Source organism: Meriones unguiculatus, chromosome 9 (assembly GCF_030254825.1).
Source record: "Meriones unguiculatus strain TT.TT164.6M chromosome 9, Bangor_MerUng_6.1, whole genome shotgun sequence".
Taxonomy (NCBI): Eukaryota; Metazoa; Chordata; class Mammalia; order Rodentia; family Muridae; genus Meriones; species Meriones unguiculatus.
Genome location: NC_083357.1, coordinates 4,959,920 through 4,974,440, shown reverse-complemented (window position 1 = coordinate 4,974,440; position 14,521 = coordinate 4,959,920). Strand labels below are relative to the sequence as shown.

The following is a 14,521-nucleotide window of genomic DNA, read 5'->3' as shown; positions in this document are numbered from 1 at the left end:
TTCATGAATACATGTACTTGTGCAAGCTTGAAGACTTGAGTTCAAATCCCTAGGACCTGCACAAAAGCCAGGAGCGTAGTGGGAACATCCGTAATCCTAGGAGGTAAAGGTAGCTTATTCGAAGCCATCCTCCATTCTATAGGGAGTTTGAGACTAGCCTGGGCTACACGGGACTAGTCTTGAACTAAATAAACGAAAAGACTCAGAATTCTGCATGAACTCTTTTTCTGTGGGTGTAATTCAGCTGTACATACCTCAATAATATAATCCCCGGGAGAAATGTTTTGGAGGAGGCAGCTGGTCGTCTCTGTATTCTGATCCTATAAAATGCAAATAGCAACTCAAACATTCATGTCTTCAAAGAGGCATCAGGCCTTTTCTTCCCTAAGGTTTGCGCTCTCTTTCAGACGTGATTAGATCAGAAAACAACGGTGCTTATCTGCCACATGTTATTCAGACTTTACTGACTATAAGGCACAGGACCGTTGCCACAGCCCGTGCTTAGCTGGCAGTGCCTCATCTTTATCATCTGAAAATAAGCAAATTAACCACAATACTCTTTTCCTAATAAAAAATGTAAGAAGAGGGGCTAGAGAGATGGCTCAGCCATCAGGAGCACTCACTGTTCTTGCAAAGGACATGGGGTCAGGCTCCCACATGGCAGCTTACAGTCATCTGCAATTCTAGTTCCAAGGAATCTGATGCCCTCTTCTGGCCTCTGCAGGCATTGCATGCATGTGGTGTACAGATACACACACAAAGCATTCATAAACATAACATAAAAACATACCCACGTGTATAAACCCAGAATGAATAAATAAAACTAGTTTAAAAAAAAAAAAAAACTTCCTTTGAGGCAGGGGTGCACCCTGTAATCCTAGCACTCGGCAGCGGCAGGCGGATCCTTTAGAGTCTGAGGCCAGCCTGGTCTACAAAGAGAATCTAAAACAGCCAAGGCTACACAGAAAAACCCTGCCTCAAAGAAACAAACAAACAAAAAACCAAAATAAAAAACTTCTTCAAAGGGGAAAAAAAAGATTTTTCTAGTTTAGTTATTAATTTTTGAAGAAAGAGCAAGGCCTGTCATGGTGGTGCATACCTTTAATCCCAGCACTCAGGAGGCAGAAGCAAGACTTGAGTTTAAGAACAGCCCAGACTACATAATGGGCCTAGACTACTGTGTGAGTACCAGGTCAGCCAAGGCTACAGAGTGGGACCTTGTCTTCAAACAAAAGGAAAAAGAAAGGGTGAAGGAGGGAAAAAAACAAAGCACTTCCAAGTCCAACTTCCACACAATAAAAATAAATAAGGCAATCCCCTACACTTCCACAAAGCATCTCCCACTGCTCTGCTCACACTCAGATTATGAGTTTGGTTATCAGGTTTCTATATAACCTTGGCTCCCAGGGAGGGAGGGAGGAAGAAGAAAGGAGAGAAGGAAGGAGAGAGACAGAGAAAATCAAGGGCCACTGATTTGCTAGTGACTTGGTTCAAGATGTTCTTTTTTCCACTTTCTAGCTATGTGATCTCCTCTCAGAACCCCAGGTTCTCCATCTATACACGGTGAATGAAAGCAGGCTGTCTGAAGAGCAGTCAGGATTTAAAGAGCAGGAAGGTCAGGGATCGCCTGCCACACAGCACCTGGCAGGTACTTAAAATGGAAAAGCAACTAGAAATACCTATGCTTTTGATCCCTTAGCATTCTATCACCCCAGGACAGGTATGGTGGAGATGTCAGGACAATGGTGAGCCCACCAGAGATAGAGCCTGTGGCAAACGTTCTGAAACGACCTCTGACCATGTAGCCTTACACTTGCTCCAGCCACCCAATGTCACTTTGAAACAAGTGTGTTTCTTAAGCGCACAGTTGCTCACCTGCTTGCAAGTCCTCCGCCTGAAGGGGCCTTCGTGCTTGAGCTTATAGTGAAGGTGGAAGCCACGGAAACCGAAGTTATGTGGCGCATGCTCGAAGGATACTTGCATGTCTGAACCGTGCTGGGTGATGTTCAGGTTCCGAGGCTTCCAGACTGTAAGGAGGAAGGACCTAGAGTAAGCACCCAACAGCTGCCCCAACACCATTACAGGGTAATACTTTGAGACCAGACAGACAGCTGTACTTACAGGGCTTACAGGCCAAGTTGTCAGGTTGTAACAACAGGTCACAAGCTTTTATGTTAAAAAAAAAAAAAAAAAAAGGCTATTTTTAGTTACGACAGTTTGTTTCCCTCCTATAATAATTGAACTACACACACACACACATCCTGGACCTGGTGTGCCTGAGAAGGTACAAATTACATCAATTCAGCAATGATTTTCATTATAATTGTATCTCAACAAACATTTCAAAGCTACATCAGACAAATATTACTGCAGGGAACTTCACGCCACCCAAGTCGAAGCTGTGTAAGGTCACTGAGGTGGTAAAAGCTCGTCCAATATTGCACAGCTTCAGCGCTCCAAAGGCAGTGGAACTGTTGGTGCTCACGTCACTCATTGCGCACCACTGTGGAGAGGCCTTCACACAAGAGGGCTCTGGAGTGGCCGTGGTGACCACCTTATTCCAAGCTTCGCCTGCACTCTAATTCAGACTCCTCGTGGTGGGCCCTGTGAACTGCACTCAGACATTGACTGAGCTGTCATCACTGAAAGTCACATCCCAAAGCCAGGCCCTTTGAAATGGTATTCGTTCGTTCCTAGCAACATGACGAGAGAGGCCAGGCACCTAGCCACACTACACCGCGAAGCTACAGAGTCTTCTGGAAGGGCACAGGTAATGTCAAGGAGATGGAGGTGGCAGCAGAGCCACAGTGCGCTGACCTGTGAATGATACCTGCATTCCCAGGACACATCCCCTTCGCGCACCTTATTCCAAAACACAGCAATTCTGACGGGAAATTTTCATCTTAAAGTACGCTGTTTTTTAGGCAGGATTTTTCCATAAACACATTCTTTGCATGTTCTCTCTGGTCACTATGCAGAAAGCAACAACAGATGTGACAACCACATGGTCTTGACCTAATGAATCTTATTTTAACTAGAAAAACAAGACTTAGGAAATAACTTGGCCGCATAGGAAACAACCTCATTGAGAATTGACAAAAGGCAACGTGGATGCAGGCTAGGGTTGAGACCAAATAGTTCATAGAAAATGAGGAATACGACACCAGTCACGAGAACAGGTAGCTGGCCATCCACGACCAAGAACCCCAGCTGAGAAGTAGGGTCAGGAGGCAGGAGGCCACCACAGAAGCTCTCACGGTGACGGGCCGGTCAGGAAGAGGGAAGAGAAGCCACGTGCAGAACAACTGGAAAGCCAGCATGGCTGGTAGCTGGTGGTGGGGCCTCAGCACTTCTGGGGCTCACACCCCAGCTCCCAGCACACACATCTAATAAGTTCTAGAATCAAGACTCTAGACCTTGTCTCAGAAAACAAACAAACAAGCAAACAAAACCAACATATAAATAAACCACCATGCCTGATCCAAAACAGAACAAAAACAGTGTGTTTTTCTTTGGATTAGGATAGGATCTTCCATGCTACCCTGTCTACACAGAAAAAACTAACCTAAAATTTGCAGTGATCCTCCCCGAGGACCACGATTACAAGCATGTGCTACCGTGTCTAATAACGTACCGCTCTCCCCAAGGCGAAAGATTAACCTAGCATGTACTAGGCAAGCACTCTACCACAGAACTACAGGTCAGTCAGCCTGCTAAGCTCGAATTAGTCCCTTTTATTATCTTATGTGTGTGGGTGTTTTGCCTGCACGTGTGTCTGTGCACCACTAGTATGTACGCCTGGTGTCCACAGAGGTCAGAAGGCGGCACTGGATCCCCTGGAACTAGAGCTACCAAACCCAGATCCTCTGAAAGAACAGCCCGTGCTCTTAACTGGAGAACCAACACTCTAACCCTTAGCCTTTGTGAGGCTGAGGCAGGAGGACTGGTGTGAGCTTTAGTCTAACCTGGGCTACCTATTGAATTCCAGGATAGCCTGGACCATGGAGAGACCTTGCCCTCGCCACCTTTTTGATGTGAATTTGTTTCTCATCCTACTTAATTCGTATCAGTATCTGATGTGTCTGTCATCATGTCTGTGGAGAGAGCACTGAAAGTAGAAATGACTCCTTTAGGAGGGAGGCAGGGAAGACCATACTCACCCCGGGTTCTGAAGAAGAAAGGATGGTAATTGCTTTCGTTTTTAACGGAAGGGAAAGGGACAATCTTTACAAAGTAATCCGTTTCAAATTTCATATTCAGGAAAGGCTGGGATTCCATTCCCTAAAAAGGAACACAGATGCACGTGGTGAGGAGGGGCTGCCCACCCCACCTACAAGAGTCCTGCACTCCACTGTCCCTCAGACCCACATCCAGGGCCAAGCTGGCCCCAGGAGAGTGGAAAGCCGGATCTGCACCCAGGTTGGGTTTGGATCCCCGACATCAGAGGTGGGCAGTGCGGTAAGAAAGCCGCGGCACATCAGCGCTGAGCCTCGAAGCTGGAGGCCACGTGGGGGTGAGCCCCCTCTTCCGAGCAGGCACCTGGGCTAGTGGCTGCTTCGGTGTAACCAGAGAGGGGTTTAGCGGAGCCCCACTGAAGAGCTTTCCTGGGTGTGTGGCAGGCTCGGCGGCTGCTCCCATTCTCACCCACCTTGGCTAGGCTGTGGACCCCATTGCCCCCACTTCTCCAATTTCAGACTTTCAATAGGCCATTCAGACCCCGGGGACAATGGTGTCTTCAGGAGCACATTTTCTGAGTGTGACTTACAGTTTTTTTGAAGCTACTGTTGAGCTGTTTTGGGTCCTTCAGAATCAGTTGCTGGCACTGTCTTCCCTCTGATTTCAGCTCCTCCAGTATCACTCGGAATCCTTTTAGGAATTCAATGCCTAAGCAGAACAGAGGCTTTTATGAGACGTAGACCTAATTACTTCTGAACACACTTTGCCTCCTCGAAGGTCACATCGTTTCCAGCTACACAGAGAAGCTAACCACCATCCTCCTCTGCCCAGGAGTCCACAGAACAGAATGCTCACCTTGCGTTCATTCCTACAGGACAGGTGGCATGGTCTCTCTCACTGTTCCTGACACACTCGGCCACTTGACAAATACCTACTGCCTCTGTGAACCTCCGGCTCAAACACTTAGGCTCAAGTCTACAGTGGAAGGTATAATTGCAGGTGCAGTGGGCTGATGATAATGCCCAGGGAATGCCCCCAAACTTTGTTTTTAATCTCAGATCTAAGCTACATACTTTGTTGATCTGTTTCACTGAGCCAGCTTCCAAAATTCCCAACACAGTTTGTGTCTGCACGCAAGAGGGTTCCCATGCTTCAGACGAACCATTTTAGGGGACTGCCAGTCTTGCTCTGGTTGTGCCTGAAAGGCAGATAGCCACGGGCTGTCCAGTGTGTGCTCTGCATGCAGCCCTCTGCAGCCTCAAGATGCCCACAGTGCTACTGAAAGGCGCCGGCCCAGGCACCCACCTGAGTGTCCCCCACTGCACATCTGACTACATGCTTTCAGAAGGATTAAACTCTGACGGCCACAAGAGCCAGCACTGGGGCTCTGTATCCCACAGAGACTGGCGTGGGCCAAGTGCAGCTGGGATTCCCAAAGCTGGCCTCAACTGTCGAGAGATCGATTTCACATTCTTTCCGAACGCCAGACAAGGAGACATTTTCAACCCTCCCCCTCCCAGGACAAAAGTAATTACACAGGATGCAATTAACCAGGTGGGAAAATTATTGATGGCAAAGGTCACGGAAATCTTTTCTCTTTTGAGTAGGTCCTCCAAATCTCATGGTGGCTAGGGCAGGAAAGCCACAATTAGAGCCTCATATTGTACAAGCCGGGAGCTCTACAGTGCATGGCATTTTTTTCAGTCACAAAGCTTCCTGTGGGTTGATGGTCAGTGGATCCACAGAGATTCAGACGACATGATTTAACATCTCTACTGAACCACACACTTAGAGCTCACAGAACTTGACTTTTGAGACTGACAAAGAAAAGACTTCTGAACAAATCTTTACTACTTAAATACTATTTGATTCATGCAATGTTTCCAGAAAGATAGTGTAACAAAAGGTAGGTGGTGACTCATAGGTCTAAAAGCAAGCATCTCGCAATTACTTAAACGCTTATCGGCTCGGGTAAGCATATATGAATAGACCTAGTCCTTGTCTCTCTGTCTCTCTATCTCTCTCTCTGCCCCCCCCCGTTGTTTGTTTGGTTTTTGTTTTTTGAGACAGGGTTTCTCAGGGTAGTCTTGGTTGTCACAGAATTCTGTAGACGAGGCTGGCCTTGAACTCAAGAGATCTACCTGTCTCTGACTCATAAGCACTGGGATTAAGGGATGCACCACCACCTCAGGGCTGGGCCTTATTTTTCAAAGGCCAGACTGAAAACCATAATACCAAATATGGAACTAAGGGTAGACTGAGGCAGCAAATTAAAAGTCCTATGACACATCTATCCTTAAGTCATATAAGGACTGGACCTGACAGGGTGCCCTCCACTGGAGAAACAGACTTGTTTTGTTCTCGCCCTCCCACGTTGGTTATTAAAGCCTCCTAAGAAACATGGGAGGTAGATACTCCATCTAAAGCCGAGGAAAGGTCCCCGGAGGTCACACGGTAAACAAGACCCTGGAGGCATGGAGCTCTCAGCCACTGTCCTTAACCCACGTGCTACCCTGGCTTCCAAGGGGTTAACCCGATAGGATCCACCCCACCACAAATGATTCTTTCTCTTCCCACCACCAGCTTACACGTCTCGCTCTCTTCTAAAGAGGGAGCTGCAGTTTGTCCGATTGAGGCTTAGCCGTTTAAGCCTTAAATGGAATGAGCACTTCTTTTATCCACAGGATACTTTTAATCTTTAAATGTTAAGGTAAAATTACCTTCGGAAAACACACAGGGTTTTGACCCAGACGTATTTATGTGGACAGGCAAGTTGGCTCAACACCTCCTCTATCTTCCCTCTCTCTTACACTCACTACACTGTAGTTCTAAGAATTTTCTGTTCAGATTTAAAAAAAAAAAAAATGGGGCTTATTTTTACTTCTCCTTGACCATGTGCTGAAAAAATGTCCACAACCAGTGCAAAGTCAGAGGGACAGTGCAGGGCTGGGACCCGGGTTCTAGGAACAGCAGCAGTTTTTCTCGCACTTTCCCTGGCCAGCAACCACAAGGCAATATCCACCTCCCCTTGGCACACATGAAAGCTAGGACTCTTACCAGTTTAAATGCCTCGTATGCAAGGCCAATCCAAAACCAGCCTGGCTATCCATACACAGGATCCAGCCTTTGGGAGGCCAAGACAAGAAGGATGGCGAGTTGAAGGCCAGCCCTGGCTCCATGTCTCAGAAGACAAGAGGCAGGTGCTCAGTGTGCTGATGATGCACACCTCTATTCCTAGCACTTCTGAGCTGGAGACATGTAGAGACAGGAGGATCAGGGTCTGGAGGCCATCCTGAGCTACACAGTAAGCTCCAGACCAGCCAGGGACACATGAGATCCTGTCCCAAAAACCAAAAATCAAATAAACAAAAAGAAATTTGCCAATCAAATTCACCTGAATGGAGTTAAAGAATCTTAGGTCATCCTGGCTTGACTATCTCACCTTCCCTTAGGAATCAATTCATTCAAGAAGACAGACTCAGCCTGGCATGGTGGTACACGCCTTTAATCCCAGCACCTGGGAGGCAGAGGCACACAGATTGTGGCCAGAGACGGGGGCTTGCTTGCTGGCTGGCTGGCTTGCTATTTCCTTATTTCACTGAGTTTTGTTGGTCTACAAGATCTAAAAAATTCAGCACACACCTGTTATCCCAGCACTCTAGTATACAGAGGCTGGTGGATCTCTGGGTCCGAGGCCAGCCTCTGAGATCAAGGACAGTCTACAAAGTGAGTCTAGGACAGACAGGCCTACACAGAGAAACCCTGTCTCAGGGAGAAAAAAAATTCAACTTGGTCTCTAACTTTAAGAAAAAAAAATTACTGATCTCATGCTTTCTTATGAAAACAGGATTTTACACACACACACACACACACACACACACACACACACACACAGACTACAGAGGCACTAACGCTGGAGGCCATAGCCAATATGCCCCTGGAGAGACCACAGGGACATCCTATGTCGTCATCACCTCCCTACTTCTGACTAATGTGAAAGACACTTAGCCTGGACCGCATAGAAAGAACCTGCCTTCTAAAACCTGAAAACCAAAACTAATCACCTGTTATCTTTTCAAACTCACAATTCCCTCAGACAAGGAAACAAAACACAGGCCCTGGCAGCACCGCTTTAAGCTGTGTGTGTTAAGCTGTACGTGTGCCTGGCTCAAGGATACAACAACAACCGAGTACCCACTCCACTTTCATCAACACCGGCTCACCTGGAGCCCACTCCCACGGCCACTCACTCTGTCAGCATCCTTTCCCACAGAGCGTATGAGTGTTACCACTTACCAAGGGCTCCTGGGGACCACAGAATGGTGACTGCCACTTGGTTGTGGCAAGCATACTGGCTTATCGTGATGTTCTGGGCATCTGCAATCATGTGCTTCCCAACAGGATTCAAGTAGGTGGTACAGTCTGGAGTTGGAAAAAGCAGAGAGTGAAGTTTCTTTATTCCCAACTTCCTCTTACTAGACTACGCAGAGTATGACTAGGAGTGCTGTTGGTATAATGTTCTTTTGAAATGTGTACACCTTACCCTTGTTCATTCAAATGCGGGTTTCTCCCCCCACTCTCTGGTTTCAATCCAGATATTGCATTGTGATACTCATTCTAAGCATCCTGTCTCAACTCGTGTGTAAACAGGCCAAAATAAAGCAACTAGACACAATGCTGAGCTGGGAGGAGCCAGAGGACAGGAGAGAGCAGGCAGGAAAAGTGGGAGGAGAAGGGTCGAGAAGAGAGCTAGGAGAACGGAGCTGGAGGAGAGATCTTGGAACTATGTGGAGAGATGGCCTGGACCCAAGATATCACTAAAAGCAAGTATAATGTGGGAAATCTAAATGTTAGGAAACTATAGGGCTTGGAGGTTTAGGATGGAGTAACTATTTCCCAGCATTGTGTTTTAGGTTAATTAAATAAATCCAGTATCCCTGTGGTGATTTGGGTAAACAGCTGTTTAGGACTAACAGCAGCATTACCAGAAGATAAATCAATAGTAAATACTAATCATTAACTACAACGGAGTGCCAAATGCACTCCTATTCTAAATTGCGACACTAAAGCTGATTATGTCTTAAGACGTATAATAGTTATGGAAGGGTATGTCTGCAGCTCCACCACCCGGTCTCCTGAACTAAACTCCTGGACGCTGCTAGGACTGCTGGCTACAGAGAAGACTTCTGTGTCAGTCATTAGCTTTATTGCTTTTGTTGTTGCTGCTTCTTCCTTACTCCTCTGCCATCTTACCAAAATCATTAGGTACTTACATCAAGTCTACTAGTTTCCGCCGTTAAGGAGTTAAGGAGTGACGTGAAAGAAAACCCTGTCAAATACTTTGGAGTGTGTTTGTTTTTAGAGGAGACCAAGAGGGCAAGGTCACTAGAAAAAAGAAACTGACATTCGGGTGTGAATCCCCAGGGGAGTAATCTCACGGGCAAACTGTTAAATGACTGGTGTATAGAGCACCAAGGCCCCAGGTTTGAGTGACGAGGACACCAGCTAACATTCTCAAAGATGAACGTTTTTCTCAGAGAGTCCCACAATTTTCATTAAATCGCCAAAGCTCCTAGTTAATGGCTCAAAGGGGGGAGGAAAAATAACTTATTTGATTTTTACTCTGAGGGTGCCAATGTGGCCACCGCCTTCCGGGTAAGCAGCTGTGCTGTGTCACCAGGCATCGCCGAACACCTTCAAAAGCTGCCCGCGGCTGAGAGGGCATCATGCTGGAACTCCAGAGAACCACGCTCTGGGTTGACAGCCTTGCTGAGAGAACCGTTCAGTGGATTACCCGGCAGCTATCAACTCGCACTGCTTCACCTCCATTTCTTTCTCCTGATTCCCAAGGGTCACCTCTTCTGTATCTACTGCAAAGGGCCTTCACATTATCAAAGGTCCAAGTCTGCCCAGGGCCCGGCAGGGTAAGGGACATCTTCCTGGCTGAGAGATTCCCAGGTTATTTCTAAGAAGCTCAGTAAACCTGCTACACTTTCCCCTTGTAACATGCACTGCTCATTTCCCATTTTTACAACTAAACACTTTTGATAGAAGCAATTGAAAACACACAGGAATATTAAGAACAACACAAAGATCATTCATACTCTCACTGCACACGGTAACTAGGTTAAGACCTGAAGGGGCGCCTTGCGAGCCTCTCAGCATAATTCTTCTTCTTCTTACTCAAGTGTATTCACACACTAGCTGCACACCCAACTTTTAAAACTCCAGCCTCCACTTTGCCTGTGTCCTGCTTTCTTGCCTGACCACACCAGACAAGATCCCCTTCTTAAAATTCACCGCTATAAAAAGTCACATTTGTATTTCAGTATTACTTAAAAGGATGTTAGCAATTCTACTAAAGTCTGTCGGGCAGTGGTGGAGCACGCCTTTAACCCCAGCATGCAGGAGGCAGAGACAGGCAGATGTCTGAGTTCCAGCCTAGTCTACAGAGTGAGTTCCAAGACAGCCAGGACTACAGAGAAACCCTGCCTCAAAAAACAAAAACAGACTAAATAAATTCTATTTGTACTAAAGCCTGAGTCTTGGACTAGGGAGGTGGCTTAGTGGTTGGATGGCTGGCCTTGAAAGTATTTGGACTAGAAATCCAGATCCTCAGAACCTGTATTAATGCTACATGGGCAAAGGGGGCTGTCCAGCAGTTCCAGCCTTGACGATGTAGACAGGGATTCCCAGATCAAGCAGGCAGACTGACCACAGCACCAAGCTGAGGGTTTGATTGAGAGATCTTATGTAATGGCAAAAATTAACCTGCAGGCCCTGCCTGCCCAGGGATCAGGTAACTTCCTGGAATGTCGGGAGTTGCAGTTCTTGGAATATAAGAAAAACCTCAAAGGAAAGTACAATGGCCGATAGGCTTGTCTTTATAACCCTGTAACAGGGGCCATCCTCAGTTGAGAAATTCCAGGGAGTGGTCCTGACTAAAGTCTGCCTCTTGTTCAGTGTTTAATATTTAATAAAGCTCGCCTTAAATTTGTCCCCAAATGGTGGAATTGGTTTTTCTCTGATAAACCTCAGGATTAACACTTGCTTCAATGAATAAGGTGGAATAAAAATCTAGAATGATTACAGTATCAATTTCTGGTCTCCATGTGTACACCCTACCATATGCACACACATGCACTTGCATTTCCATGAGTGTGGGCCCACACACATGCAAACATGTGTACAGGTTACACACATGAAAGTGAAAAAAGAAAAAACCACTCTGAAATGGGGGCTGAGTACAGAGGGGAACTATAGGATAGAGTGGGGGGATTAACAACTTGTTCAACACCCATGCTGTACTTATTAGAAAACTGGTCCAGACACATCAGCTAGGTGGCTGAGCACCCTATCTCTGACCTGTCCAGGGGCAGAATGAGGACAAGCACCCTCAGGTGAGTGGGGTGGTCCCTTAGTCTCTAGCCGCTCTTACTGTTGGCTTAAGCTCTGAGTCCAAAGTGTTCAGCCTGCAAAAATCTTAGTTTTTCCCAGTACAAAAAAAGACAAGATCATATCACACTTGTACAGATCCAGCATCTTTATTTTATTGAGGTCTGAAAAGACATGTGAACAGTAGCCGGTCACTGGGTTTTAGCCTTCCCTGTTCCTAATGCCAAAATTGACAACAGGGGTTTCTATAAACACATGTATACATGGAAAAAGGCTAAGAATTAAGAAAATATATTAAAACTTACTCAGGCAGACCCCTCAGAGCTTAAAGAAGAAATGTGGAATGCAGAGTCAAAAGAGGCTGAGAGACTTAATGGCAAAACATTTTCTTCCTTTACTTCATCAAATGACAAAAGGACAGAAAATAAGATTTTTTTAATTTGGTAGTTTGGGTGAAAACTTGGTAATTGGTTCTTAACTTTTTTTTCTTCTCATATTCTTATTTTAGGGCAGATGATAATAAAACAATGATTATTACATTATATGTTATGTTAATGGATAATGTCTTGTTACACGTGATGAGCATGTACACGCATGTGTGGGCATATGCACTGACGCCAGTGGCGTCCACGTGTGCAGATTCATGTTCCTGTTAGTCGTACCCTCGACATTGTTAGTGCTCACCATGACTCTCCAGTCCCGGGAGCAGGGGCGTGGCCACACTGGGTCTTTACTAACTGTTTTAAACAGAGCTAGTAAGCAGCTGACTGGGCAACCAGCAAGTTCATTATAGAAGGAGACGTACCTTTTTTGTTTGTTTTGTTTTGTTTTAAGATGTTTTGTTTTGTTGTTTTCATGTAGCCCTGTCTGTCCTGGACTCATTCTACAGACCAGGCTGGCCTCGAGCTCACAGAGATCCGCCTGCCTCTGCCTCTGCCAGTGCTGGGGTTACAGGCGTGCACCACTGCTCCTATCAAAAAGTATCTTTTTTGATGAGAAACTTAGCACAGTTTTTAAAATATGGACTATATCCAATTATTAGCTGGTCTAAAGTTTTTAAATTATAGTTACAAAAAAATAATAATAATAATTAATAAGTAAACACCTTTCTGCCTAAATGGCATTTTGTCAAAAAGTTAACTAAGCTTCAAATATTTCAGAAGTCAGTGTGAACCATGAATTAAATTCTAACTCAATGATGAAGAACTAAGAAAAAACTAATGTCTAAGAGAGAAGCAGCACATGGGCAAAAATTTAATCCAACACATCAGGTCACATGCTTATAGCACTCAGAAGACTGAGGTCAAGGCCAGTCTGGGTTACATGAGACCCTGCCTCAAAAGTACAATAAAAAACAAAAAGAAAAAGATAAGTTCTACAGGCATAGTTTTCCCTCACCCCCCCCCCCAAAAAAAAGCCACATTAAATAGCAAGACACAAAGGTTTGTTTGCAGATGAGCTCTTCAATCTAATATAATACGTTCTAACTCAAAGAGCAATTCTCTACACATGTCTTTATTTAGCAAATCTTTCATTACCATCACGGCATTTGCCCAAAACATGTACACACCACTGACATGAAGCACCTGCTTGTCATGTCTGAGTCTTTCTGGGCAACCTAAAATGCTCAAATCGGCATCTGGGGGTGTGAATTTGAGACACACATGCCTGTTCTCAAACTGTCAGACTGTATTCATGACCTCAACAACCCAAACCCAAATCTGGTCAGTCCAGATTATTCCACTAATTATCCCAGAGGCTTCCGATTCACAACCTTCTTCTCCAAGAGATGAATGAGAAAGGAAGAGCCAACAGCAGGCGTCAGAAGTCCCTCTTATCATGTTTGCACACAAATTAGCGCTTACATGATGGAACTGTTCACAGCTCTCTCTAACTTCCTTCTGAGGAAGGACAATAGCTGCTCAGAACAGACTGTAAGTGTTTAATCAGCGGGAAAGCGAGAAATGTTGCTGCTTGCATTCAAATACAGTTGGACCCACTTGTAACACTGGCAGACAGTGTTTACTGAGCATCTATAGCAACACAGCCACCAAGGGGAGACAATGTAAGTACTACCTCAGTTAAGCCTCAAAATGATGCCAAGAAAAGGGACCAAGTGTGGAGAATTAAGCCACTTGCTATACTTCGGACACGGACAGACAGGAATTGAGCTTGGTACCGAGGCCACTCTGACACACAGATCTACTTGGCTCACTCCGTGCTTGTGAGGAAAAAGCCTAGATAAAGGCCAATATTGAAAAATGTTTTACGGGGTGGGGTAGTTATTCTTAGAACTTCTGGCTCTCCTCAGAGACCACAGCTGGCCACACCCAGTGGGAATTCCGTAAGACCATGGTGAACTGGAATTAGGAAGTCAGTGCCCCCTTCAGAGCGGACGGCCTGCCACAGTCTCCACCCTTGCCTTAAGGCCTACATGTGGGTAAACCCACTCCCTTGTCCCGTAGCAGGGACCTACCATTAAAGACAATGCTGTATGAATCCTGGGGGAGAGTCCTCACACACCATCACTTCCTGAAATGCACTGAAGACCCTTAGACTGCTCAAGTTCCCAAACACGTCAGAGTTTAACGGAGACTACGCTGCTTTTACTGTTGACAAACCTGAACAGGTTCAGAAAATTCCTCAACCCCAGGATCTGCCCTGTCCTTGACAAGGTCCAAGTGTGTCTGAGAAAGGCCCTCTTCTCTGTGGTCAAGCTGGTTACTTACTGTCATATCTGAAGGTGATGTTCTGCAGCCCGCTGTTTCTGCTGGCTGGCCCCACGCCCTGTGGGAAAACAAGAGAACGTGATTGGGGTGAAGGCAGCATACTTTCCCAGCATAGATTCCCCACAGAATCTAAATGCACAAAGCATTCCGGAGGCCCAGGGTCACGGCGGTCCTGTAGGCCACCTCCTACTCCGTGTACTGTTCCATGACCCCCTACCCAC

The 14,521-nt window shown here is 46.0% G+C and overlaps 1 protein-coding gene across 2 annotated transcripts in view; it reads right to left on the bottom strand.

Annotated features, from left to right (window-relative positions):
• Il17rd (interleukin 17 receptor D) overlaps nucleotides 1-14,521 on the bottom strand; it is a 67,902-nt gene that overhangs the window by 12,961 nt on the left and 40,420 nt on the right. For both annotated transcript variants that reach the window (XM_060390758.1, XM_060390759.1), the window contains exons 2-8: nucleotides 14,301-14,358; nucleotides 8,473-8,598; nucleotides 4,766-4,884; nucleotides 4,161-4,281; nucleotides 2,122-2,166; nucleotides 1,876-2,027; nucleotides 255-320 (exon numbers count right to left, since the gene is read on the bottom strand). In XM_060390758.1, coding sequence (XP_060246741.1) covers nucleotides 255-320; nucleotides 1,876-2,027; nucleotides 2,122-2,166; nucleotides 4,161-4,281; nucleotides 4,766-4,884; nucleotides 8,473-8,598; nucleotides 14,301-14,358 — 687 coding nt within the window. The remainder of the gene's footprint in view (nucleotides 1-254; nucleotides 321-1,875; nucleotides 2,028-2,121; nucleotides 2,167-4,160; nucleotides 4,282-4,765; nucleotides 4,885-8,472; nucleotides 8,599-14,300; nucleotides 14,359-14,521) is intronic.